The 27,340-nt window shown below is 37.6% G+C and overlaps 1 protein-coding gene across 2 annotated transcripts in view; it reads left to right on the top strand.

Moving 5' to 3' along the window:
• ABCA8 (ATP binding cassette subfamily A member 8) overlaps nt 1-27,340 on the top strand; it is a 70,404-nt gene that overhangs the window by 7,699 nt on the left and 35,365 nt on the right. For both annotated transcript variants that reach the window (XM_077780292.1, XM_077780293.1), the window contains exons 3-17: nt 607-811; nt 4,079-4,243; nt 8,000-8,106; nt 8,997-9,223; nt 11,542-11,683; nt 11,989-12,174; nt 13,182-13,329; nt 16,744-16,912; nt 19,399-19,457; nt 20,214-20,324; nt 21,396-21,571; nt 21,969-22,088; nt 22,332-22,470; nt 23,303-23,393; nt 27,034-27,173. In XM_077780292.1, the coding sequence (XP_077636418.1) occupies nt 607-811; nt 4,079-4,243; nt 8,000-8,106; nt 8,997-9,223; nt 11,542-11,683; nt 11,989-12,174; nt 13,182-13,329; nt 16,744-16,912; nt 19,399-19,457; nt 20,214-20,324; nt 21,396-21,571; nt 21,969-22,088; nt 22,332-22,470; nt 23,303-23,393; nt 27,034-27,173 (2,185 nt within the window). The remainder of the gene's footprint in view (nt 1-606; nt 812-4,078; nt 4,244-7,999; nt 8,107-8,996; nt 9,224-11,541; nt 11,684-11,988; nt 12,175-13,181; nt 13,330-16,743; nt 16,913-19,398; nt 19,458-20,213; nt 20,325-21,395; nt 21,572-21,968; nt 22,089-22,331; nt 22,471-23,302; nt 23,394-27,033; nt 27,174-27,340) is intronic.

Here is a 27,340-nt window from a genome sequence, read left to right as displayed (position 1 = left end):
AACCCGCCGCAGTAGGTAGCGGGCACAAATAAACTATTCTCTTCAAACTAGTAGAAAGCTTGGAAATATCATTAGTGCTACGAACAAAGTTAGTAGTAGCTTCTATAATTTTAGCATATAACCAAAATTCTGGTTAAACTTCAAGATCTTTTTAAGATCAGATAGTTACAGCTTCTCTGTTTGCCTGAATTGTTTGGAGTTTTCAATACCAGACTCATGCCCTGTAGTCAATGTATTATTACCGAGGAAGCAGTGACTTGGAACGGTCTCCTGGAACACTAGGCTTTCAGCAGAATCAGGTACGGCATGAGTAGTTCATACCCACTGGTGATAATTTATGATAACTTGCCACCGTTGTCTCTCATACTTTCATGATCAGTGCAAGCTTTAGATTGGTGGCTGTGGATCCATACATTTGAATTCCTATTAATAGCTCATTGGAATTACTCTGACTGCTGAATTTTGTGAGGCACATATCTTAAACAGTTCATAATCTGGCATATATTGAAATCAGAAAAATGAACGAGACAAACTGTGTGACCAAATGATTGCGGATAACTACTTCAAAATCATAACTTTCTTTATTCTTTGTCTTGGATTGTGTAGGAATGGCTAAGCTCGTTGCTCCTACTACTTTTTTTGTATCAATATCCTATTTATCACGAAGTTTATAATTTTTCTCCACTGCCTGCCATGGACCTGGGACCGGTAGATTCATTTAATGATTCTACATTTACCCTTGCGTTCACACCAGTCACCAATACAACCCAGCAGATCATGGATAAAGTAGCCTCAGCCTCCTTCATGAAAGGTGAGTTTTCTGGCAACCGAAGGGAAATACTTCTGATGTCAATATTTGGTTCATGTGACTTCAGAGGCATGCATTTAATTTGCATTTCAGTTGATAAACCATGTTCATTGTCAACATTTCTAGATTATGTGAAAATGGAGTGCACAGTCTCTCAAGAGAGAGCTCTTGGCCTTACATAGGGTTTGGGGAAGCATGAAATAGAGTTTGGCAGACTTTGAAAAGCAGGAGTGTTTAGGAAATCACTGACAGATAGCCGTGGAAGCATTCTTACTCAAATGAGGCTATCCCTCGAGCATTTGCCTGTGACGCGTGACAAAAACGTGACATAAACAGCTAGTCTTTTCTTGAATTTGATTATAGGAATTCTTTCTCCACCTTTTTCCTACCAAAAACAGCCTTACTATATTTGAAGATTCTGTGCAGGAGTATTCATTCTGTGTTTCAAATTTCTGCCCTTCAGTGTTAAGATACTTATCAATGGAAAATAAGAAGAGCGTTATCACTGTCAAGATCACTTCCCTGAAGAATATTTTTCTGAAATCAGATGAGAGGCAGCCTCATGCAGAGGCAGAAGAACTAGTCTTAGTGTCAAAGAGCATTTGACTAAAAGTGCTTCTATGACTTGGTTTGCTATGCATTTTGCAAGTCGTCAACTTCTCCGAGCCACATTATCACCATGTTCAAGATAAGATGAACAATACTATGTTTTTCATGAATATTTCAGTTGAGAATGAGAGAATCCCAATTCAGCTGGTCACAAAAAAAGGGGATATGTCCTTTGTCTAGCTTAAAGGAAAAGAGTATGGTTAGAGATGTCTCAACAACAGAGGAAGAAATATGTCTCCAAGTTTCAGGTCTATAGTATTGCATGCCGGCCTCATTGTCAGGTTGGCTCTCCCCAAACAGAAGCAGACTTAGTCTGTAGAATCTTCAGATTTAAGCCCTATCCCAAACAACCCCGGTGAAAAGTGTACAGAACAGTTCAAAATAATTTCAGAGATTAGACCTATCGGAAAAATGGTCTACTGTGGATTAGCATTGGTCTTGGTCCACCAAAAACTAGCCTCATTGGATAGAAGAATATAATATTATCATTGCCCACTGGCTGGGTTCCAACGTCACTTTGCAAACCATATCCAAACCACATGGTATAAGATGGAAGAGCGCAGTATCCCAGATGAATTTCAGAGTGTTTACTAGAAAGGGGAGTGAATGTCGGGCAAATAAAAACAATCCTTTGCAAATATAAATGCATACCTCAAAGAGGGATCTATGGTGATTTCCCTATAATTGTGAGTTGAGTAATAATTTAAAAACGGGTTAGAGCTTGCACAGCTTTGTGAATGTGCTAGAAGCCATGAAGTTGTACAGTTTAAAAGGATGAATTTTATGTTCTATGAATTATATCTCAATTTTTAAAAAAGAATATAAAAATGTGTCCTGGAAGGTACTTCATATTAACTTTGAACACTGTAATTCGCCACCCAGAATATGACTGTGAGGACAACTTTTGAATCTTGCTCCACCAGTCACTGGAAATTGACATTATGTCTTCTCTTTGTCACCTTATGTCCACGATTGTAATACAGCTTATGTAACCGTTAAATTTGGTGCTTGGATGCTAACTCCTTAACTGTATTAAGTATCCCGAAGTCCACCTCTCTGTGATCTATATTTGGAGTTTCTGTGGTAACAGTTCCCAGATTATGTTGGGCTTTTCCTTCCTGCCCATGCTTCACTGCACACTGCCAGGATGGGTGGGTGATTTACAACCAAACTTGTTTTCCTGTCATGCATCACCAACCACCACTTCCTTCTAAATCGGAACGTTTGCACTGCGCATCTCACCTGCAAACACTGACTCCACTTCAGAGTCCAGATCATAGCCTGATCACTGTCCACCTAAGGTCTAGTCTCTTTGTCTATCCCAACGCATACTTGCCTTGGTCCACAGATGTCCTCCTGGGGAGTCACAAAGGCTCTGGATTTGTGCCTCTCAACAACACCTTGGTTCAAAGTCCCATGCAACCGGGTTAATAAATAATCATTAAGTGACTACTGTGCACAGGGTCTTTACATCAAGTTTATCTTTACAGTGAACGTGTTGTTTTCTTTGTTTCATAAATAATGTAACTAAAATTATAAATATTCAGTAAAGGCTATCATGTGCTAGATTTTTATAGAGACTTTATTCTGTAGTAATAGAATATGATTCTGTAATATTGTTAATATTATGTATCATACTTTTCTATTCCCTAGTAGTACTCTGTACTACTAATAATAGATATTATTATGTTTATTTTACAAATAGTGGAGATTGAGTAATAAAGGGTATGTGACTTGCCCAGGATCACCTGGATTTAAGGAATAGATTTCAGGAAAAAAAGTAGTTTTATCACAATACATGCTGCCTTCTTTGTTGACTTCACTTTCGACACTCCCATCCAATCCAGGACTTTCTTTGTATTCCTTCTCATTTTTTCAGTCTTGATGAGACATCTGTATCGCGTTGAAGACAATATCTGCAGAAAAGAGGGATTATTTTAGTGACATCAACATAGTCGACATATTTTTAAATTTATCACTCTTGTTTTTAGTCTATTTAGCAGACTGGCAGGATTGTTAAAGGAAAATGAATTTTTATAATCACTCTACCTGCTGTAAACCAGAGGCTAATTGTGATTTTTAATTTTATTTTATTTTTAATTTTCTAAATTTATTTCTGAGAGACCAAGAGACAGAGCACGAGTGGGTGAAGGGAAGAGAGAGAGAGACACAGAATCGGAAGCAGGCCCCAGGCTCCAAGCTGCCACACAGAGCCTGACACGGGGCTCGAATTCACAAACCGTGAGATCATGTCCTGAGCTGAAGTCGGACACCCAACAGACTTAGCCACCCAGGCACCCCTAATTGTGATTAAAAAAAAAAAAAAAGAGATATGTATGTGTTTACTACCATTGGAGATTTATGGTGATGCTAATTCTTAGGTGAATAGTTTAATTTAAATGGAATAATATTATATGTGATTGAAATTGGTTCAAGAACTACAAATGAAAATAAAATAATTTTCATGGAGTCCTTCTGAATGTGTCTAGAGAAACATTAGTAATGTCTGTTCCCAAGTTTTACTTCTTCTGACTCACTCAAAGTTGATATTTGATTTTGTTTTATTTCCATAAAAATTCTAATAGAAGCAATTTAACATGGCCTCCTAAAGTTGATCTCTAGCAATTTACTCACAGATATATTCCTTTCTTGTAACCGCAGATAAAAAAGTCTTGGGATTGTCCAGTGAAGAAGATATTCAGAAACTAATGACAGATTATCCTGAGGAAATAATACAAGTCAGCTTTGCTAATACATTCTCATATCATTTGAAATTCTTGCCGGGATACAGAATCCCTACAGTGAAGGAACACAGGGACCATACAGGTAACTTGCCAGCTACCTAATTCCACTGCTCTCTATTACAGTTATGTTATAGGCTGTACATGTGAACATACGGTAACACAACAAATTTAACAATTCCTATCTGTGATGCGATGTCAATAGGCTAATCGACACATTTTAAAACTGTACAGTGGTTTTTGGGTTTATTAACATACTATATTGGATGGTTGTTATATATGGTTATACATATATACATATATTCACACAGGTATTACACACATATGTTATATATACATATATAATATACATCTATACATCTCTTTACACAGATACATGTATATGTACACACATGCACGTATATGTATGCACATATATTGTATGTAATAATGCAGTTGTAAATATACTATTGTTAAAGGAAAGTATATTTGTTTATGGATAAAATAGAATAAACTCCTCTTCAAGATTCTGACTAAGTTTATTCTTGAGGGCCCAAAATGAAGNAAGGAAAGTATATTTGTTTATGGATAAAATAGAATAAACTCCTCTTCAAGATTCTAAGTTTATTCTTGAGGGCCCAAAATGAAGAAGTCACCAAATCCAAAGTGATTGGTTATCATTAATGCTGTCTGATTTTGCCAGTCTCAGTAACCGAGAGGTTTAGGTTTTAGCTGCATTCAGACAGGTGAGAAGATCTTGGGTTTATAGGAGATTAAAGTTTCTGCATTAATTTGGAACCTGAGGAGACTATATACTCAGTGAAAAAGTAGAAAAGAAAAATGCCAAGAGGATCTTTAAAAAGAATGAAATTATAAGTAGTTAACACAATATGCTATTGCCATAGTAAAAGACAGACCATTGGAACAGAAAGAAATGTGGAAAACTCTCATAAACATGAAAATTAATGTATGCCTGAGAAGACGTTGTGATCAGTGCTGGGAAAACTATCTCCCCGTAAAGAGTAAAATGAAATTATCTCATACTTAACAGTCAATTCCAGGTACAGAAATCAATGAAAAAAAATCCTATAAACTGCCTAGAAGTCAATATAGGAGAATATCTTTATAACTGTGGGATAAAATAGAATTCTTAGAGAAAGCAAAAAATACATCAACTATAAAAGAAAAGATTGTTAAATTCAACTAGATAAACATTATCTGTATCAAAATTATCTTTATCAAAAGACATCAGAGAGAGAGAGTAAAAAGGCAAAACTTGTGATGAAATGTTTCTACAAATAAAACTAATGAAAGGCCAATAACCAGAATATAGAAAGATTTTCTTTGGATAAATAAGAAAAAAAAACATAGAAAGAGGAAAGAAGTAAAAGATATAAATAGTAACTTTGTAGAAGGAGAAACACAGATCAAGAATAAGCACATGGACAGAATGTTTATCTGCATTAGCATTTAGGCAAATGCATTTTGAAACCACGTGTGATATCATTTCACATTTAACCAGATTGGCAAAGAAAAGTAAATAGAGCAATACAAAGTATTGACAAGGGTAGGTAGCAAAGAAAATCCAATTATTATAAAATAGTTTAATACCGCAATAATTGAGAAATTTTATTTTTACATTGAATATGTGTATACCTATAACCTAACATCATAGGAATTTTATCAGGGAGAATCTTATGCCTATTAAAGATTTACAGCCTTTTCTCTCCTTCTTGAGGGCATAGAATAATTGTTTTCTAGCTATAATTATATACCTAGACTCAAGGCATTGAAAAGCAGATGTGAGTTCTCTACAACCTTTCCTCACATACTTCTGCAAGCCAGATAGAAAGTCTGTCACCTTGGGACCCTTAGGTGTCAAACAGAGGATCTTGCACCCCTCCTTCCAAAGACCTGTGCTGAATCTATAGTCTGAGAAATAAATATTTGCTGTGCCAAGACATTGAGATCTGAGAGTTGTTTGTTACTAGGCATATTGTAGACTATTCTGACTGATACACACATATAATGAGAAGACATATGTAAGAACTTTCATAGCAGTAACTTTTTTTTTGCAATAGTAAGAAGGAAAAAAAACTAACCAAATTATCAATAAGAGAATGGATAAATACACTGAATTCCTTTCCTTCAATGTGGTTCTACACAATCATAAGAAGAAGAAAAATTTGGGCCATAAATTTCAAAATCATAATATAGAACAAATGAAACAAAATGCAGAATGATCACTATGATGAGATATAAGATAAATAAAGTTAAACAATTAAAAACTTTTTAAATGCTTATTTATTTTTTTGAGAGAGACAGATTGTGAGTAAGGGAAGGGCAGAGAAAGAGGGAGACACAGAATCAGAATCAGGCTCCAGACTCCGAGCTGTCAGCACAGAGGCCGATGTAAGGCTAGAGCTCACAGTGAGATCACGACCTGAGCAGAAGTCAGACATTTAACCGACTGAGCCACCCAGATGCCTCCAAAACTTTTAACAATTTTAAATTACATGTATAGTTTTGAGATACATAATAAAAGCTTAAAGGCATACATAAACACAAAGTTCAGGGAAGCAGTTAGCCAGTTAGGGACTTGGTGCTTAGAAAAGCAATGAGATCATAAACAATATACTGAGGATTCCAATTGTATTTGTAATGATCTCTTTATTTTTAAAATTTGGCCATGGGTACATGTGTGTTCATCATTTTAGGCCTGAACTATTTTAAAGTGATTTTTAAATGGCTAAAATTTTAATGAAACATACATGTAACTCCAATATTCAATTTTAATTTTTCATGTTAAATAGCATCTCTTTTTTTTTTAATGCTTATTTATTCAGTTTTGATAGAGAGTCACAAAATCCAAAGCACACTCCAGGCTCTGAGCTATAAGTGCAGAGCCTGATGTAGCATTTGAATGCACAAACTAAGAGCTCATGACCTGAGCCGAAGTCAGACGTTTAACTGACTTAGCCACCCAAGTGCTCCATACATAGTACCTCTTTAATACAGTTGCATACTCAATGGACTGGGCAGGCTTTTTCTTTTTTCTGTAAGATTTTTTTTCTTCAAGAGATGTTCTGATTGACATGCNGCCACCCAAGTGCTCCATACATAGTACCTCTTTAATACAGTTGCATACTCAATGGACTGGGCAGGCTTTTTTTTTTTCCGTAAGATTTTTTTTCTTCAAAAGATGTTCTGATTGACATGATTTAAACATAGTAACTCATGTTCTCCAATCTCCCAGTTGCTCATTACTGCCTGTGGTGTATTAATGCTAAGCAAAGCTTTAGTTCTCAATCCATATGAGACCTATTAATCTTTGAAAAATACAAAAAGATTTTGTTTTGACAATAGAAAATTGTAAAGAGAAGGGCTCAACAAGATTCTTTTATTTTTTTAATTTTGTAATGTTCATTTATTTTTGAGAGAGAGAGAGAGCAGGGGAGGGGCAGAGAGACAGAAGGAGACGCAGAGTCTGAAGCAGGCTCCAGGCTCTGAGCTGTCAGCACAGAGCCCAACATGGGGCTCAAACTCATGAACCGCAAGATCATGACCTGAGCTGAAGTTGGACACTTAAGTGACTGAGCCACCCAGGTGCCCTTGATTGGTGAAGAAGCCCAGAAGATAGTCATATGAGAAAGCATGGTGAAATCTAATTTAATGCAGAACGTTCCTTATAAGTAATTTGCCTGCCTTGCTTTAAGAATCATTACTTCCATTTATATTTTCTTAGGCTTTGACTCAAAACAACAACATTTGGAATGTGCAGCCATTGTAAAGTACACCATCTCCTGTGATCAGAACTCAAACCATCCATAATGATAGCTATGACTTTCTTTTCTCCTTAAAGGTTATTGTGATGAAATGAATAACAATAGTGTTAACTGCCATGTGTCAGAATATTGGGATAAAGGTTTTATGGCTCTTCAAGCCGCTATCAACACTGCTATTATAGAAGTGAGTACAGAGTACAGATGTTCCACACTAACTAACGTTCCATGCAGATTAAGGTATGAGAAACCTCAAAAGTTTCGTGTAAGATTATAGAAATGGGTAGCCTTGTTCTTTCGCTTAATCACTGGTTTCTTTATTTTTTTTAAGTTTCATTTATTTATTTTTGAGACAGAGTGTGTGTGCTCAAGTGGGGGGAGGGGCAGAGAGGCAGTGAGACAGAGAGAATCCCAAGAAATCCAAGCACTAACAGCGTGGAGCCTGATGAGGGGCTTGAACCCACGAACTGTAAGATCATGACCTGAGCCAAAATCAAGAGCCTGATAGAGCCACCCAAGTGCCCTAATTACTTGTTTCTTTAGATCGCAGTTTATTTAAGTTGATACATGCCATGGGGGCTGTAGACATACATGGAAGAGAAATTTTCTCTCCCAAGGACTCAGCCTTGTCAGGAAGCCAAGCATTTCATAAGAATCTTGGTAGAATGGGAGAAGGAGATAGAAATAAAGTCCTTGTAAGTAAACAAGTAAAGCTTCTCAGCCTAGAATGCCGTGGGAGAATTCCTGATCGAAGTAACATTAAAAATGATGCTTAAGGTAAGATTTGCCAAGTGTGTAAGGTCGTAAAGGCACTCCGAGCACATTATAAGGCAGAGTTAGGCAGGGAGGTGACAAAACACATAGTAAATTTGGAGAAGTGTGAGAAGCTCAGAATGTCGGGAGTCGAGTCTCCATGTGAGCCAGTGGTGGAAGACGGGAGTGATAAGTTAGGCTGGCATCACAGCCAGACTGACCCGTTATGTATTCAGAAGAAAACAGATGATTGAAAAAGAAACAGAACATGCTATCCATTAATGTACAAATTTTGTTTACTAATTTACTAATGTGTTTCTTCAGACCACAACAAATCAGTCGGTAATGGAGGAATTGATGTCAGCTACTGGAAAAATTATGAAGATACATCCTTTTGTTAGTCAAGGAGGTGTTGCTACTGATTTCTTCATTTTCTTCTGCATTATTTCCTTTTCCTCATTCATTTATTATGCATCTGTTAACATTACAAGAGAGAGGAAGAAGATAAAGGGCTTGATGAGGATGATGGGTCTTCGAGATTCGGCCTTCTGGTGAGTAAAGTGTAGCACAAATCAGTAAGTGTAGGGATTTGGGGAAAGTGGGCTTCTTCAAAGTATCAGTATTCAAACCTAATGATTTTCTGACTCTTTTCTACGAATGGGATACAAGGCTGTGGGTTAGTATGCTTTTTGGACTGAAGGAAAAACATCAGGATTGGGTTTGCAAGGTGGTTGTGAGACAGGGATGATGAAGGATGGCCACTGAGTCTACTGGTAAGAGACACATGGTGGAAATGGTAGATTTGGGTATCTAAGCCAGACGGAAGTGGAATTCAAGCCAGGATGGGACTGAAAAGGGGAAGAAGAAGTCAAAGATCAAGAACTCTTTTGAGACTAAAGGTCTGGTATGGTGGATATATTTGAGGGAACAACCTGGCAGTACAAGATCGTGAATAGGGGCTGAGTAGGTTGAGTTTGAAATCTTGAAAGCTGGGTACTTCCAAGGATGGACAAAGCCCTGTATGAGAGAGAACTTGAGAATGACTGAAAAAGCATAGAGGTGATATTCATTGTGAGGAGAAAGTAAAATAACAGAGACACTAGGAGGTCAGGTGGAATATGGAAATGACAACAAACTTGGAATCTGAAAGAAAATCCTATAGATTAATATTGAACTCTTTTTTTTAAAAAGTTTATTTATTTGTTTTGAGAGAGTATGTGTGAGCAGAAGAGGGACAGAGAGAGAGAAAGAGAGAGAATCCCAAGTAGGCTCTATGAGGTCAGCTAAGAGCCTGATGCGGGGCTTGAACCCACATACCATGAGATCATGAACTGAGCCAAAACCAAGAGTCCGATGCTTAACCGAGCCACCCAGGTGTCCCATTAAACTCTTTATTGAATTAATACTGGGAGTAGGTATGACGGTGAAATCAAAGGACTCCAGAGCCAAAATGCCTGGACTTGAAACATAGTTACTTAATGTCTTTGTTCAGTAAGTTCTTTGTCTATAAAATGAAGGAAATAATGGTACTTCTGCATAGAACTATTGTGAGAATAACATGATTTTATATTTGTGAAGTCTGTAAAACACTGTCCAGCACAGAGTACTTGCTATATATGTGGGCTATTATTTTGTTGGTTTTGCTGCTATTTTTGTTTTTTATTGTTTTATTTTTTCCTTCAAAGAATATTAATCAACTTGATAGAAAAATTGAAGAAAGGAAAGTGAACTATCTTTTTTTTAATTTTTTTTAATGTTTTATTTATTTCTAGGAGAGAGAGAGAGACAGACAGTGTGAGCAGGGGAGGGTCAGAGAGAGAGTCCCAGACTCTGAAAGAGGCTCCAGGCTCTGAGCTGGCAGTCAGCACAGAGCCCGACGCGGGGCTCGAACCCACGAACCGCGAGATCATGACCCGAGTGAAAGTCGGACGCTTAACCGACTAAGCCACCCGGGCGCCCCAGGAAAGTGAACTATCTTATCTGAACAGTAAATGGATGGAGTTAGAGGCAAGTATGTAGACTACTTGGTGTATGTATCCAGAGAAAGAAGAAAGCTTTTGCAAAAAGGGAAAGTAACAGAACTACACATAAGGAAGAATTTTTTTTTTAATCTCTGAGGAAATTCATGAAGCTCCTCACCCCTAGAGAGGCCCCAGAGAGGAGAAAAGATCTGAGATTCAGGGCGCCTGGGTAGCTCAGTCGGTTAAGCATCCAACTCTTGATTTCGTTTCAGGTCATGAACTCACGGTTCATGGGATTGATCCTTGCGTCAGCTTCTGCGCTGACAGTGTAGAGCCTGCTTGGGATTCCCTCTCTCCCTCTCTCTCTCTGCCCCTCCCGCATGCACTCTTTCCCTCTCTCTTTCTCAAATAAATAAACTGAAAAAAAAAAAAGATCTGAGATGCATGGAGGGGTTACTCTGTACTAGGACAGGGTCCTGCATAGATAGACTTCATTGATCTAATACTGTAATATCATTCCTATTGTCCAGAGCAATAAAAAAAAAACCCAAAAACAATGAAGGGTTACAAAGTTTGCCCATAGTCACAAAGTATAAGTGCAGCAGAGAAAAATGTTTGAACCAAAATCAATCAGACTGGAAGACTATTTTCTCCTTTTCTCCACAATGCTGTGTTTATATATGCATGTATTTATGGGGGTGTATTTACGAAATTAATTTTAGGACAAAGAATATCCCTAATTCCTAAAGAATTCTTCCCAAAACATTTTCCTTGCATTTACATACCCTAAAACTCAATGAATATCTACGGAAAGGATGAAAGAATCAATGAATAATGTTAGAATCAATTCCAGGTCCTCCTTTCAATGGAATGTGAAATACTAAAATAAGCTCTTGTTTCCACATCAGGCTCTCCTGGGGTTTGCTCTACTCTGGATTCATCTTCATTATGGCGCTTCTCTTGGCACTTGTTATAAAATCTGTCCAATTTATCATTATGACTGACTTCGTGGCGACCTTCATCCTTTTTTTCCTCTATGGATTGTCTCTGGTGAGTTGGTGAATTAAGTCACTTTCCATTCAACTCTGACCCTAAGGATCAAGTGTTGGCTTCCAGTTAGGTCAATTATTCTCCATATCCCTTCTCTTCACTGTCTGCTGTTTGTCCGAGAACATCTACATATGTGATTTATAGTGTTTTGTAATGCCAGTTTATAGTGCAGTTTGTAGGGACTAGCTTTATATCCTAGATTAAAAAAGATGTAACTCTAATTGTGTATATTAAATCCCATGTTTTATAATGCTAATACTAAGCCTTAGAGAAATATAAAGCAAATGGACCTTCTCTCGTTGTAGATAGCTTTGGTTTTTCTCATGAGCGTCTTGGTAAAGAAATCTTTCCTCACTGGTCTGGTCGTGTTCCTTCTCACCATCTTTTGGGGAAGTTTGGGATTTATGGCGTTGTACAGGCACCTTCCTACATCCTTGGAGTGGATTTTAAGTTTTCTGAGCCCCTTTGCCTTCACGCTTGGAATGGCCCAGGTGAGAAACAATCTACTTGTTTATTGAAGACATTCCAGAAGCATCATTCGCCTCTGGAATTCAGTTGTCTGTAGTAATCTCTATGATGAGTATTGTGAGATTTAAAGCCCTAGTGTGGAGCACTTGGGAATTGTAGAGCTTTTAAAGATCTGGACACACTGAGCTCAGCAAAATAAGCCTTTGGTGAGTGAAAAAATGGAAGGTCAATATATAATCCATTAGAGACGATCTAAAGTGTTTTCTTTGACTATTAATTAAATACGTATTTGATGCTACAAATCCAATTCTAAATCATTATTCCAATTTGTACTTTGACTTAGTAATTGAACAACTTAGTAATGGATGGTCAAGAGCACAGTGTGAAAGAAAATTAAAAGTTAAAAACATCTTGAAAATACATTAGTTGATCAGTGAATTACATCTTTGTTCATCAAATGTCCTTTGTCTTTCTCTGAGTCTCACAGTGAACTCCCTTTGCTGTCCCTCCAATTAAATGGCAGTGTCAATCATTATATACATAATTCTTAATGAAATGCTTATTAATTATAGAATACCTATTAACATGAACATTATAGGCAAGCCCACTTTTCCACTGATTCTCCTTAAACACACCAGTTGTTCTTTGTTTTTTTTTCCCCCCAAAAGCATGAATTCCCTTTCATGTAGTCATTTTCAAGCAAGACCATACTTTTGTCCTATTTGGTAAAAATTTATCTAAGGTTAAGCTCAAATGTCATCTTTTCCTATACTTCCCTTCCTCCTCCTAATGCTCTGTTTTCACTTGGAACATACTTTAGTCATAGCAGTTATTAAATTTCCTTACACATGGTCACATCCGTCTGCCTTCCAAAGATTTGAGAATTACAAAGTATGCCGTTTCATTCAACTCTCACTATGTACTCCCAGCATGGGGCAAAAAGTAGCTATTTTATATTTATGCCAAATCTAACTGTTCAAAATTTATCATAACCCTAACTTCTTTAAATTGGTTTCTTTTTAATTTTCAGCTTTTACGTTTTGAGAATGATTTGAATTCTAATGCATTTCCTGATCCATCACACTACTCAAATCTGATAATAGCAACAAATTTCATGTTGGCTTTTGATCTTTTCCTCTATGTGGCATTGACGATTTATTTTGAGAAAGTACTGCCAAGTGAGTAGTGGTACATTATTTCCTAAAACAGATCTCCTAACACATGTGTTATTTATACTCTAAACACTAGTTTATGCAGGAAGGAAATAAACAAGGTCATTGCCAATGGCTCAATTAGTTATTTCTTGCTACTTGACTGGTTAGAACTACAGCTTAAATTTTGTTTATAGGATCACTGATCTTTGAACTCCACTATGCTCTAAGCGTATGGTTTGTTTCTTTTTAATATATATATATATTTTTTTTTAATATTTTTATTTATTTCTAGGAGAGAGAGAGAGAGACAGCGTGAGCAGGGGTCAGAGAGAGAGGGAGATACAGACTCTGAAATAGGCTCCAGGCTCCAAGCTGGCAGTCAGCACAGAGCCCGACGCAGGGCTCGAACGCCCGAACCGCGAGATCATGACCCAGGCGAAAGTCGGACGCTTAACCGACTAAGCCACCCAGGTGCCCCTGGTTTGTTTCTTTTCAAAGAGGTGCTTGAAAGCTATTTCCTAAATGGGTCTGGCGTGATACTGATTTAGTTCAGCAATTCTTAACCCTGGCTGTATGAAAAAAATACCTCAAGAACTTTAAGGAAAAAAAAAAAAACAAGCACAATTCAACTCTGAGAGATTCTGATTCAGTTCACCAGTGACAGGAGCAGGGCATCTATGTTTTTAAAAATCTGCCCAGAGTTTCACAATAGGAAAGTCAATAGGTCATACAGTTTTAATTTTATCACCTTGCAACTTAAAAGAATATGAGCTCATAAAAGCAATGATCTGTTTTATTCACAGAGGCACCGGAGCCCCTACTCCAGTGTCTGACACACACAAGGGACTCATAAATAGTTGTGGTCGAAATGCTAGTTCATTTTCATCCCTTTCCTTTTATAGTTAAAGGCGGGGTCTGTGTCTTTCACCTGCACATATCCTATTCAAGATAGAATGCCAAGGGCTCTCTTTGTACCACATAATCCAGCAGTCCCACTTCTGGTTACATATCCAAAGGAAATAAAATCACTATCTGCACTCCTGCATACAACATATTATTCACAGTAGTCAAGATATGGAAACAACCTAAGTGTTCATTAGTGGGGGAATGGATAAAGAAAATGTGATATATAGGGAGTATTATTTAGTTTTAAAAAGAAGGAATTTCTGCCACTTGCAGCAACATGGATGAACCTTATGGAGGACATTATGCTAAGTGAAATAAACCAGACTCAGAAAGACAAGCACTGCATGATCTCATTTATATGTGAAATCTAAAGAAGTCAAAAGAATGGTACCAGAGAATAGAATGGTGGTTCCCAAGGGCTGGGGAGGCGGGGTGGGGAGTAGGAAGAATGGGAGATGATAGTCACCGGGTACAAAGTTTCAGTTATAACATGACTAAGTTCTGGAGACCTAACATACAGTGTGGTGATTGTAGTTAATAATAATGTATTGCATGCATGAAATTTGCTAAGATAGTAGATCTCAAGTGTTTTTAGGAACACGCAGAAAAATGATAACCAGGTGAGGTCATGATATGCTAATTAGCTTGATGGTGGTAATACCTCATAATGTATGAATATATCAAAAATCACATTGTACACCTTAGATGTATACAATTTTGATTTGTCAATCACACTTCAACAAAGCTGCAAAAACTGTGAAAATTACTAATGAAATCAACACATTGAGTAGTTTTTTAAAATGTCCAGGGGCCACCTGGGTGGCTCAATAGGTTAAGCGCCCGACTCTTGATTTTGGCTCAGGTCATGATCTCGTGGTTTCATGGGTTCGAGCTCCACGTCAGGGCTGCACTAACAGTGAGGAGCCTGCTTGGAATTCTCTCTCTCCCTCTCTGTCCCTTCCCCACATGCAGTGTCTCTCTTGTCCAGGATTAATCACTAGTACAAAGGGACAAAGGGGAAAGAATGAGGGCAAAGGTGCAGAGAAACATCTTGAGGCAGTGAATTGATCATGTTGTTGTTCTTAGATAATCCCTTAATAATAATAACTGTCTCTGCCTTTTAGAAGAGTCTAGAATAATAGATGCTAGGATCTAGAATTGTGGCTGAAACATTTGTTATATGGTTGGAATTATGCATATCATCATTCATTAAGCCTGAATGTAAGCCTGAATCCAAACACGGTGACTTTGTTCAAAATTCTTTTAAAGATAAGAGTATGAATAGCAGCACTCTCCACAACAGCTAAAACATGGAAAGAGCCTAAGTGTCCATCAACAGATGGATGGATCAAGGAGATGTGGTTTATCTATACCATGGAATACTCCATGGCAATGAGAAACAATGAAATCTGGCCATGTGTAGCAACATGGATGGACCTTGAGGGTGTTATGCTGAGCGAAATAAGTCAGGCAGAGAAGGACAAATACCATATGTTTGCACGTATAGGAGGATTAGGAGGAACTTGACGGAGGAACAAGGGGGAGAAGAAGGGCGGAAATGGTGGGGGAAAGGGAGAGAGGCAAACCATGAGAGACTCTTGAATGCTGACCAAAACTGAGGACTGATGGATGTGGGGGGAGGGGGATGGGCATGGAGGAGGGCACTTGTGGGGATGAGCACTGAGTGTTATGTGGAAACTAATTTGACAATAAACTATTTGTAAAATAAATAAATAAAATGACAATCAGAAAAAAAAAAGATAAGAGTATGAATGAGAAAAAAGAAAACTAACTAGCTAAAATGACAGAATCCTGTAATAATAAATCTGGTAGCAGAGTGAACCCAGTACGGCTACATGCTTTCATTGGCTAGATTTCCTAATCAAAGGAAAAAGATGTAACTAATTATATACCAAATGACAGGCGAATAGAGAGTGTTTGGTCAATATTGCACGAATGAATGACTGAACACATAAAAAGGACACATAATTTCAAAATCTACCATCATTACACTGGATGTCAGTTGCGGAATATTAGGGAAATACAATTGTTGTATTTTGTAATGTCTCCTAACACGTGGAGAGACAGATGTGATAATTAAATGCAAATATGCTGTGGATTACATTCCAGAAAGAGATTCGTGAATAGTAGATTTGCTTCAGAGGAAAGTTAGTATCTGGGGATGAGATAAAGCATAAATACAATGTGGTTTGGTTTTTTTTTTTCAAAAGTATTCTAACATCTGGCTTTCTTGGGGTTAAGAAAAGTCCTAACATTTACTTAAATTCCTCCTGGACTTTCTAAAATCCCAATTTCATTTCCCTCCATCGGAACAATTATGATAATAGAGACATCTTAGTGATTTTTTTTTCCTTATGAAACTACACATATCAAGGAAAACATGTGTGCTACCTGGGTGACAATACTTTTAGATTTATGGGCAAAGGGGTTCTATTGCTCTGCTTTATTAAGGTGACTCTTTGCCTTAAACTGATGATTGACCCAATATTTAATTGTCTCCTGGTCATGTAGATGAGTATGGACATCAGTATACCCCCTTGTTTTTCCTGAAGTCTTCCTTTTGGTCACGCCAACCAAAAACTGATTGTGTGGACCTTGAAGATGAAATCAATTCTAATCCTTCATCTGATGACTCTTTTGAACCAGTGTCTCCGGAATTCCATGGCAAAGAAGCTGTCAGGTAACAAGGATGCAAATGAACAGCCCAAAGACCGAGGCGCTAACAGCACTTGAAGCAAGCACAATTCTCTTTTGTGCCCCTCTAGACAGCTCCTACCTAACCTCCAGGCTACCTTCATCATTTCCCACTTCAGGTTTAAAGAAAAAGCCCTTTGGCCCTTTTTATCTTATATTGTTGACTTTTACATTAAATACACACTTAAGGGGTTCCTGGGTGTCTCAGTTGGGTAAGCGTCTGACTCTTGATTTCGGCTCAGGTCATGATCTCATGGTTCCTGAGTTCAAGCCTTGTGTTGGGCTCTGTGTGCTGAGCGTGGAGCCTGCTTGTTATTCTCTCTCTCTCTCTCTCTCTCTCTCTCTCTCTCTCCCCCCCTCCCTCTCTCCCCCTGTCCTGCACTCATGCTAGAGTGCTTGCTCTCTCTCTTTCTCTCTCAAAACAGTAAGTAAACTTAAATTTTTTTTAAAAAATACAAACTTAGATTTCACCAACATAGATAATTCAATAAAAACCTTGCTTGTTTTCTCCATCCTTTTTTTTTATGTTTTTTTTTTTAATTTATTTCTAGGAGAGAGAGAGAGACAGCGTGAGTAGGGGAGGGTCAGAGAGAGAGGGAGTCACAGACTGAAACAGGCTCCAGGCTCTGAGCTGGCAGTCAGCACAGAGCCCGACGCGGGGCTCGAACCCACGAACCGCGAGATCATGACCTAAGCGAAAGTCGGATGCTTAACCGACTAAGCCACCCAGGCGCCCCTCTGCTTGTGTTTTTTTAAAAACTTCTTTCCTCTTCTATGTAATGCCTTTTCAAAGAGAATGAAAGAGTAAGAGAGAGGTAGGGAGAATGGATCTGGAAATAGACCCAAGGAGAATTGAGGAAGATGTGTCTTAGAGTGTCATGCACATCTTCATTCCAAATGTGTGTTTTGTTTGATACTAGCAACTTCTCTTTCCAAATAAGAAAATAGGAAAAAAGTCCTCAAGATTCCCTGACTGTTCACATCTTACCCATCCTTTGGTGACCTCCACCTGTCAGTCCTTTGTGAATGGTCTCAGATGACCCCAGCATACAGAGCTTCTAGAACCTGTTCCAGTTTATTTCAGCCTGTTCCATTTTTATCTTCTATGTCTATGTCTGTCCTATGATTTAAGCTAGGTTTAACTTCCAGCAGAGCATCTAGGAGGGAGCAGACCAATGGCTTTATTTAATCTGCTTATTTAATCTGTTTCCTATTTGCTTAATTTTTATTTCATTTCTTTCTATATTTCTTCTATTTCGTTAGCATCTCACCCAACTATAAGCACTAGGGAATGATAGTAAAGGGGTGAAAATAGAGATGAATAACCTAATCAAACAATTCAATATGAATGGAATCTGAATCACTTGATGAATAGTAGATGACAAAATATGAAACATAAATTTGATTTAGTTTATGGATTATACATTTACCCAATAGAATAAAACAGATAAAGTGCCTCGAATTCCAGATCTGTAACAGCACCCAGCATATGTTAATTCTTTCTATTATCATAATCAACATAATCTAACCAATATTGTTTTATGTTTATTGACTGTTTACCATGAACCAAGCACTATGCATGCAAGATGAACTATATTACTCAACCTTCAGTGCAACCCTAAAAGACTCAAAAGTTTCAGATTGCAAAAGCTGAAACTTACCTGGAATAAGTACATTGACTAAGGCAACAGCTACTAAATTCTGCAGATTTGTAGGAGCTCAATTTGGTAAGACTGTAAAACCCATGCAGTACTGTTATAATCTTTGCCTTCTTCCTTTACTCCACCCTTTGTGCCTCTTAACCTACTCCTGGAGACCTTGACTCAAGACAACCAAAGATAGGGGCGCCTGGGTGGCTCAGTCTGTTAAGCATCCGACTTCAGTTCAGGTCATGATCTCGCAGTTCGTGAGTTTGAGCCCCGTGTCGGGCTCTGTGCGGACAGCTCAGAGCCTGGAGCCTGTCTTCGGATTCTGTGTCTCCCTCTCTCTTTGACCCTCCCCTGCTCACGCTGTCGCTATCAGAAATAAATAAAAAACATTAAAAAAAAAAAAGATAACCAAAGATACCTGTAAGCTGTGCCAGTATTTCATAATGGACATTTCAGTACCAGATGCCCATGGTACCCGTTGGTCTAGCTTCTTTGACTTTGCAGTATAGACATGACCCCTGTTTTCAGTACTAATGTCAGGCCATATCCTAGTCTTTGGAATCAGAAGATCTGGTAATGGGATCCAAGCATAGGTAAATTTATAAAACTGCTCAGGCGAGGCTCATGTAGAGCCAGGACTGGGCAGCAGTATTCTAGCAGATTTTCTCACACATGCATGACTTCACGAGAGTGAAATCATGAAATCTCAGACCTTCCTGGACCCTGAAGATAGGATTTATCCAGCCCTGGCAACCAAGCCAAGAATGACAAGCAGAAGAAAATGGTGAAACCTTGAAGTATCTTTTCTTTCTTTTTTTTTCAGAATCAGAAATGTTACAAAAGAATATAAAGGAAAGGCTGGTAAAATAGAGGCTTTGAAGGGTAAGAAAAAAAGAACATTTCGTTATTGTATTGGTATTGATTTTCTGCTTTTAATTCAATTTTGTTGTTGTTGTTCTTGATGAGCAATTACTGGTGGTATTTCAGATTTGAAACGAGTCATTTCAGCCACATGATAAAATTTCCCTTCTAACACATTCCTTTGCGTAAAAATTAGAAAAAATGGATGATATGTTAGAATTATATGTACTTGAAAGATGTAATGTGTAATATTGAGGTACTCTAAAGATATTCTGGGGGGGTTCCTATAAATTCAAATTTTCTTCTGTAATTTCAACGCTGTTGCAGATATTGTATATTTTTCTTTTGTGCAAACACAAAAGCAATTTGTCTCAAAGGAATTTTAGCCACGTGGTGACTTACTGAATGATTAATCTATTGTTTGGTCCATAAATATTCACATCAACCTACTATGTGCCAGGCAATGTCAATGAACATAGGAGTATAAGTATTACTTCTTTCCTGCTGTAAAACCAAGTAATTTCAAAATTTCAGAACAGGATAGATATAAAAACTTACATATGTGTATTTTATTATTTTTTTTTTATTATTTTTATTTTGAATGTAACAACCCAGAGCATTCATATTTAGAAACCATGGCCTTTCAAGGAAATAAAAAGGCAATCCATTAACTCCAGAAGATAATTTTATTTTTAATTTTATTTTCCTTCCTACTGCCCTATTTTTTTCCCTTCCTTCTTTTCTCCCGTCCTTTTTTCCTTTCTTTTTTCTTCCTAGATCTGGTATTTGACATATATGAAGGCCAAATCACTGCAATACTTGGTCACAGTGGAGCTGGAAAATCAACACTGTTAAATATTCTTAGTGGGCTAGCTGTTCCCACCAAAGGTAAGAGGTTTTTCCCAAAGTCAGGTCAACATACATATATCAGCTGTTACTATAAAGTCCTTCTGATCATTAATCACAAACACAGATAACTACGGAAAAATGGAAGTTAATTTATACTATTAGTGTAGAGAGGTATGTAATATTTAATTGATATATATAAAATTTGACTCTTTCATGAAAATCATTTTGATGATCATAAGTTGATCATAAGTTACCCTTGATCATAAGTTACCCTGTGGCATTTGAACTTGTACCTGTTAGCTTTTGCTGCATAACGAGCATCCTCAAAATTAAGGGCTTAATATAAAAATGTTTTATTATTTCTCACAATTCAGTGGGTTGACCGGCAAGTGTTTCTGCCTGGACTTAATTGGTGGGTGCTGGATGTTTTGACATAGCCTCACTCATACTCACATATGTGGGGCTTCAGTTAAGACTACTGCTCCTCCCTGGTTATGTGGACTTTCATCTTCCAGGAGTCTGGTCAGGATTCTTCAGCTTGGGGTCCATGATCCCAGAAGCAAAGAGAGGGCAAAAACATCCCAGTGTGGAGGCAAATTCACAGCCTCTGCCTGGATCACATTTGCTAAGACTGTTTATTATATAGCCAAGCTTAAAGGTGGAGAGTAGATAAATAGATAACATCTTGATGATAAAGCTGTAGATGAGACTTTCTTTTTTCTTCCAGTATACTACACAACTAAAATGGAAGCTCATACTGCCTATGTTATATAAACGAAGAGAAAATCGTGTATCTAAAATGTAATTAACAAATGTGTAGTGATTTTTCATCTAGAAAGATCTTTCTTTTTTGAAGTTTTTATTTCACTTCCAGTTAGTTAATATACAGTGTAAAGTGAGTTTCAGGTACATAATGTAGTGATTCTACACTTCCATGCAACATCCAGTGCCCATCACAGCAGTGGCACTCCTCAATCCCCATCACCTGTTTGATCCACCCCCCCACCTCCCTTCTGATAACCATCAGCTTGTTCTCTATAATTAAGAGTCTGTCTAGAAAGATCTTAATTCAAGCATCACCGTGATATTAACTCTTAACCTTCATTATAGGTTCAGTCACCATATATAATAATAAACTTTCAGAAATGGCTGACCTAGATAATATCAGCGAGCTCACTGGAATTTGTCCACAGTCCAATGTGCATTTTGATTTCCTCACTGTAAAAGAAAATCTCAGGCTGTTTGCTAAAATAAAAGGAATTCGGCCACATGAACTGGACAAAGAGGTATATAAATATGTTAGAATGAATGTATTCGTCAAAAAAAGGTTGTGAACTCTATTTGTACTGAGTTCTTTATGCTTTCATTAAATTATATTTGTGCAAATCACATATTTATGTATAACTGACAGTGTGCCAAGCAATTTCCTAACTTCAAATAGAATAATTGACTGACTCCTCACAACTCTAAGAAATAAGTACCATAATCATCCCCATTTTATACATGTGGAAACTGAGGTTCAAGATCAAGATTATGCAGCTAATTAAAGTGGAGTGGTATTCAAATCCAGGCAGCCTACCTCAAGATCCATGCCTTTAACCATTATACCTTACAGCCTTGTATTTTCAAGTTTAGAAAGAAAAGAAATCTTAATTTGTGATGCAAATGTTGTTATTTGGTTAGATACAAAGGATTATGCTGGAATTGGAAATGAAAAATATCCAGAACGTCCTTGCTCAAAACTTAAGTGGCGGACAGAAAAGAAAACTCACCTTTGCAATCGCCATTTTAGGAGATCCTCAGGTAAGTCAGACTAAATTTGGAGATGAAGTCAAAATTTTACAAAGGATACTTCTGGTGGTAGTTCAAACCTTTCATTGGCAAAGGACATCTGTGACAAAAGATTGTTGATAGAACGTGAAGTATAAGAACAAAATCCCAACTATAGTAACCTCTTAAATGTGTAAGTAATATGGTTTCTGCATGTTTTTGGGAAGAACTGTGCTTTAACTGGAAACACACTTTCTATACGTCTCTCCCTGGTAGGTTTTCCTATTGGACGAACCAACTGCCGGACTGGATCCCTTTTCAAGGCACCTTGTGTGGAACCTTCTGAAGGAGTGGAAGGCAGACCGTGTGATTCTCTTCAGTACCCAGTTCATGGATGAGGCTGACATCTTGGCTGGTAACTGCTGATTTCCTTTAAGTGTCATAATGTGTTCTTGATGAGACTTGAGAAACATGGATTGGTATCCTGGGCAGCTGTATTTTATAATCCGGTCATCTAGCTGTACCTAGCAATCTGAACAGCTGGTAATGATATGAACCGGGCCCAACCATTTCCATGTGTCTTCTAGAATTTTCTATCATTTGATTATACCAGGGTATAATCTGCCAGGAAACTCAATGATTGTGAAGTGAGACTGTGTATTCTAATACATTAATCCATTTGCTCAAAGTTAAGGTACATCAACTTGAAATCTTCAAATAATTTGGGGGTTTGGTCCATTAAAATATATAGTGCAACAATAGTCTATATTAGAAGACACATCCACCTAATCTCCCTGAGTGGTTAGATGGCAAAACAATAGGCTAAAGTCTACAAGTAAGATTAAAGTGTGCCTGTTTCAATGAGTTTTTATTAAGCATTATATCTGAAAATTTAGGGATGCCTGGATGGCTCATCCCACTAAGCGTCTGACTCTTGATTTCAGCTCCAGTCATGATCTCAAAGTTTATGAGTGAGTCAGTCTCTGTGTCAGTCTCTGTGCTAACAGCATGGAACCTACTTGGGATTCTCTCTCTCTCTCTCTCTCTCTCTTGCTGTCCCTCCCCTGCTCTCTTTCTCTCTCACTTTCCTTCTCTCTCTAAATAAGTAAATATATAAACTTTAAACACAGACACAAAAGAAAATGTAGAAGCTCCTAAATTAGAGTAGAATCATGATTACCTGTCTTCTCTTGGGAAAGAGTGGACGACTTCTTACCAAACTTTCCTCTTTGCTTCTTCCTTTCCAGATAGGAAAGTGTTTCTCTCCAGCGGGAAGCTGAAGTGTGCAGGCTCTTCCCTGTTCCTCAAGAAGAAATGGGGCATTGGATACCACTTAAGGTAGAGCCACATGAGGAGGCTGGGGAAATGAGAAATGAACATGATGTAAGCATGATGTTTGATGCAATACGTTACAACACAGGAGAAACTATTTGTTCCACGCAGATATTTGCATGTACATATGTGGGGATACTTACATACATATATGGAATTGGTGTGTATGTATGAGAAGAATTGATTGGTAGATTTTAGAGACCGAAAATATAAAATAACTTAACAAAAAAGCTGAGGTAAATGTGGTAGAAAATCCGTCCACAACATATTGCTTGTTAAGGAAGGTTTGTAGTGAGGAAACTTTCACAACTGACACATGGTATTATCCACCCTTCTCCTCTCTCACCCACATGTTAATGAAGTTTCTTAAGTAGTCTCCTTGCTTCTACTCTGTCTCTCAGCTGCCCTGTTTGTATGCCGCCTCTTCTCTCCACTCTCTTCATTTTATTTTTATCATTATTTTGAATAAACTGTTGTTGACTGAGTCATTCAGAGAGGTCACATACCATCATTGTATTTAAATCTTGAGTCTTTTGAGATAGAAACTATTGTTATTTTTATTCTACAGACTAACATATAGCGTTCCTAGCTTCAGAAGTGAGAGAGCCAGGGATTGAATCTGGATATTTTTAACTTTGAAGGCTAATATCCAAATCTGTATTTTGTTTTATTTTTTTACCATTTAATTTAATTTATTTTTTTATTTTTATTTTTTATTTTTAGANGTGCATATGCCCCTTTGAAACTGCACACCTGTATCCCTTGGATAAATACTAGTGCAATTGCTGGGTCGTAGGGTAGTTCTATTTTTAATTTTTTGAGGAACCTCCGTACTGTTTCCCAAAGTGGCTGCACCAGTTTGCATTCCCACCAGCAGTGCAAAAGAGATCCTTTTTCTTCGCATCCTCACCAGCATCTGTTGTTGCCTGAGTTGTTACTATTAGCCATTCTGATGGGTGTGAGGTGGTATCTCATTGTGGTTTTGATTTGTATTTCCCTGATGATGAGTGATGTTGGTCATTTTTTCATGTGTCGGTTGGCCATCTGGATGTCTTCTTTGGAGAAGTGTCTATTCATGTCATTTACCCATTTCTTCACTGGATTATTTGTTTTTTGGGTATTGACTTTGATAAATTCTTTACTGAGTTTGCCAAATCTGTATTTTAAATTAATGTTTAATATATTCATGAATTGGTCAGTTTGTCAAAAGTATAGTTTTAACTTAGGCCATCTATAACTTAAAAAGAAATATATATATATGTGTGTGTGTGTATATATATATATATATGTATGATAACAACAATACACAAGAAACAAAAAAACATTAATGGCTCCATTTTCTCTATCAGAGTCCAAATTTTGTTGTCATCTGCTACTGGTGTGGCCCACCCTATCGTGACTTCCACATTACTTGCCTTTAGTTAAAAATGAAATATGCAAGGCACCAGGGTGGCTCCGTTGGTTGTGTCCGACTCTTTATTTTGCCTCAGGTCGATCTCACAGCTATGGGATGGAGCGCCATGTTGGTCACCACACTGAGGGTGGAGACTGCTTAAGATTTTCTCTCTGCCTCCCTCTGCCCCTCCCCTGCTCCTGTTCTCTCCCTCTCTCTCAAGAAGAAAAGAAAAAAAATACACATGCCTGTCATGACCTACGTTTCCCCTTGTCTGAGGTTATTTCCAGAGGCTGGCAGTTTTCTTGGACCCATTCCCACCTGTTTTTGTCCTAAAGAGTTGTTTGAACGCTGTCTCATGCAGCCTTTACTAATCTTCCAGCTGTGTGTGCTGTTCCAGTATTTCATTTCCCAAGGCACATTGTTTGAACTGCTTCTTGGAAATGAATTAAGGTCTCTGAAACTCTGTTTTCTCACTTATAAAGTGGGAATAACAATTCCCAGCTGCAAGCCAAGGTTATAGAAAAGCAAATGACATGGCGCCTCGCACAGAGCATTGCAATGGAACATGTTCTCAAAATACAAAATGCTGGTCAGGACCCCTGCATATCCATGTATGCAGGTTTTGCCTATGGCTGCTTCCTCATTGTAACAGCAGTGTTGAAGTGCTGCAGTAAAGACCTACTGGCTGCCAAGCCTAAAATATTTACTATATAGCCATTTTCAGAAAAAGCTTGCTGCCCTCCATTTCTGAGCTAGACGCTCCCTGAGGACGGTACGTATACTGCTTCCTCAGTCCTCTCTAATGCACAGCACAAATTGTTATAAGTAACCAAGAAGTATTTCTTAGATTGTTTTTATTTCATGGGGCAGCAGCACCATCGAGAACAATTATGATTTGTGTTTGTTTTTGTTTTTGTTTTGCTTCATTCCCTCAGTGAGTTTCACGACTTCTAAAAATGGCATATATTCTCATTTATTCTTAATACCTATGAGTAAACAGCATAATTTTAATATAAGCATTTGACCAAATAAAATAACCATTTTTTTAAAAAAAGTTTATTTATTTATTTTGAGATAAAGAGAATACAGGCAGCTGAGGGGCAGAGAAAAGAAACAGAATCCCAAGCAGGCTCAGCACGCCATCATCGCAGAGCCTGATGCCGGGCTCACACCCGCAAACCGTGAGGTCGTGACCTGAGCCAAAATCAAGGGTTGTATGCTCAACTGACTGAGCCAGCAAGGTGCTCCTAAAAAAGCCTTTTTTAAAGGACTAAGTGCAAACATCACTATTATTCAGTTCTTTGGACAACCTTAAATGTTAGGTATCATCATTCCATTTTGCTAATGAGCAAACTGTCCAGATAGGGCAAGTAACACATTTCAAATGGCAAAACCAAGTTTAGAAGCCAAGTCACTGATCCTTTGTCTACTGTATACTTTATAACCTTGATTCATACAATTTTTTTTGTTTGTTTTTCTACATTAGGGAAATATCCATGGTAGTTTTTGATGAGTAGACGGTTTTTCTCTATGATACTTTGTTCTTAGTCAAAGTTCTGGGGCTAGCACTGCAAAGAAAGCAAAAATTAGTGATTTCAACAACCCATACCCACATTCATCCACAAGTAATTTCTATCTGTAATCCATTTCCTTCATAGCGTTTACTACTATTGCCAATCATTTATTTGTCTGTTTGTTTACTTGTTTTCTCCCTGTCTCCCCACTGGACAGTCCACTTCATAAGAACAGGGCAGTGCTTTTTTTACTTACAACTGTACCCTTAGCATTTAGAGTAATTTTTGTCACATACTAAGAACTTGATAAATGTGTCTGGAAGAGTAAATTGAATAACTAAACCTGTTTTGTGCCTACCTATCAAAATTCCCTTCTTCTTGCCCAAAACAGTAATCCCATTCAGCCAAATTAAACCCCCTTTGACAAATCGTCACCATTTCCTACTTTGTGTCGTCATGGTGTTGTGTCTCTGGTATCTCTCCTCTGCCACTTGAGGAGACTTGAAGGACTTGAGTCAATATTAACTTTCTCTGGGCTTCATCTCTAAATAACCTGACCAGTAGTTCTAATTAGTTCCCTCTGCCTTCTCCTACACTTATATGATCCGATTTTTTTGTCCCCTTATTTCATGTTTGAATGGCCCATCTCTTTCATAGAAGGTAGCCATCTTCTTCATGCTACTGAAGACCATGTCAAATAACATATATCTTTCCTTTTTTATTTTTCAAATACCAGTTTGCAGTTGAATGAAATGTGCGTTCAGGAAAAAATAACATCACTTGTTAAACAGCACATCCCCAATGCCAAATTATCAGCAGAAAGTGAAGGAAAACTCGTCTACACATTGCCCTTGGAACAAACAAATAAATTTCCAGGTAATGTGGGAGAACACTATGAAATGAAATACGTAAATAATGTTTATAATAATAATGAAATTCTTACAACATACATTGAGAGCTTACAATGTGTTAGGTATTTGAAACATGATGCAAAGAAAAAGACAGTAATTGGATAGTTTTATCTAGTGGGAAATATATTCTAG

Source organism: Crocuta crocuta, unplaced genomic scaffold (assembly GCF_008692635.1).
Source record: "Crocuta crocuta isolate KB4526 unplaced genomic scaffold, BGI_CrCroc_1.0 scaffold288, whole genome shotgun sequence".
Lineage (NCBI taxonomy): Eukaryota > Metazoa > Chordata > Mammalia > Carnivora > Hyaenidae > Crocuta > Crocuta crocuta.
This window is presented reverse-complemented; position numbering and strand designations above follow the sequence as displayed.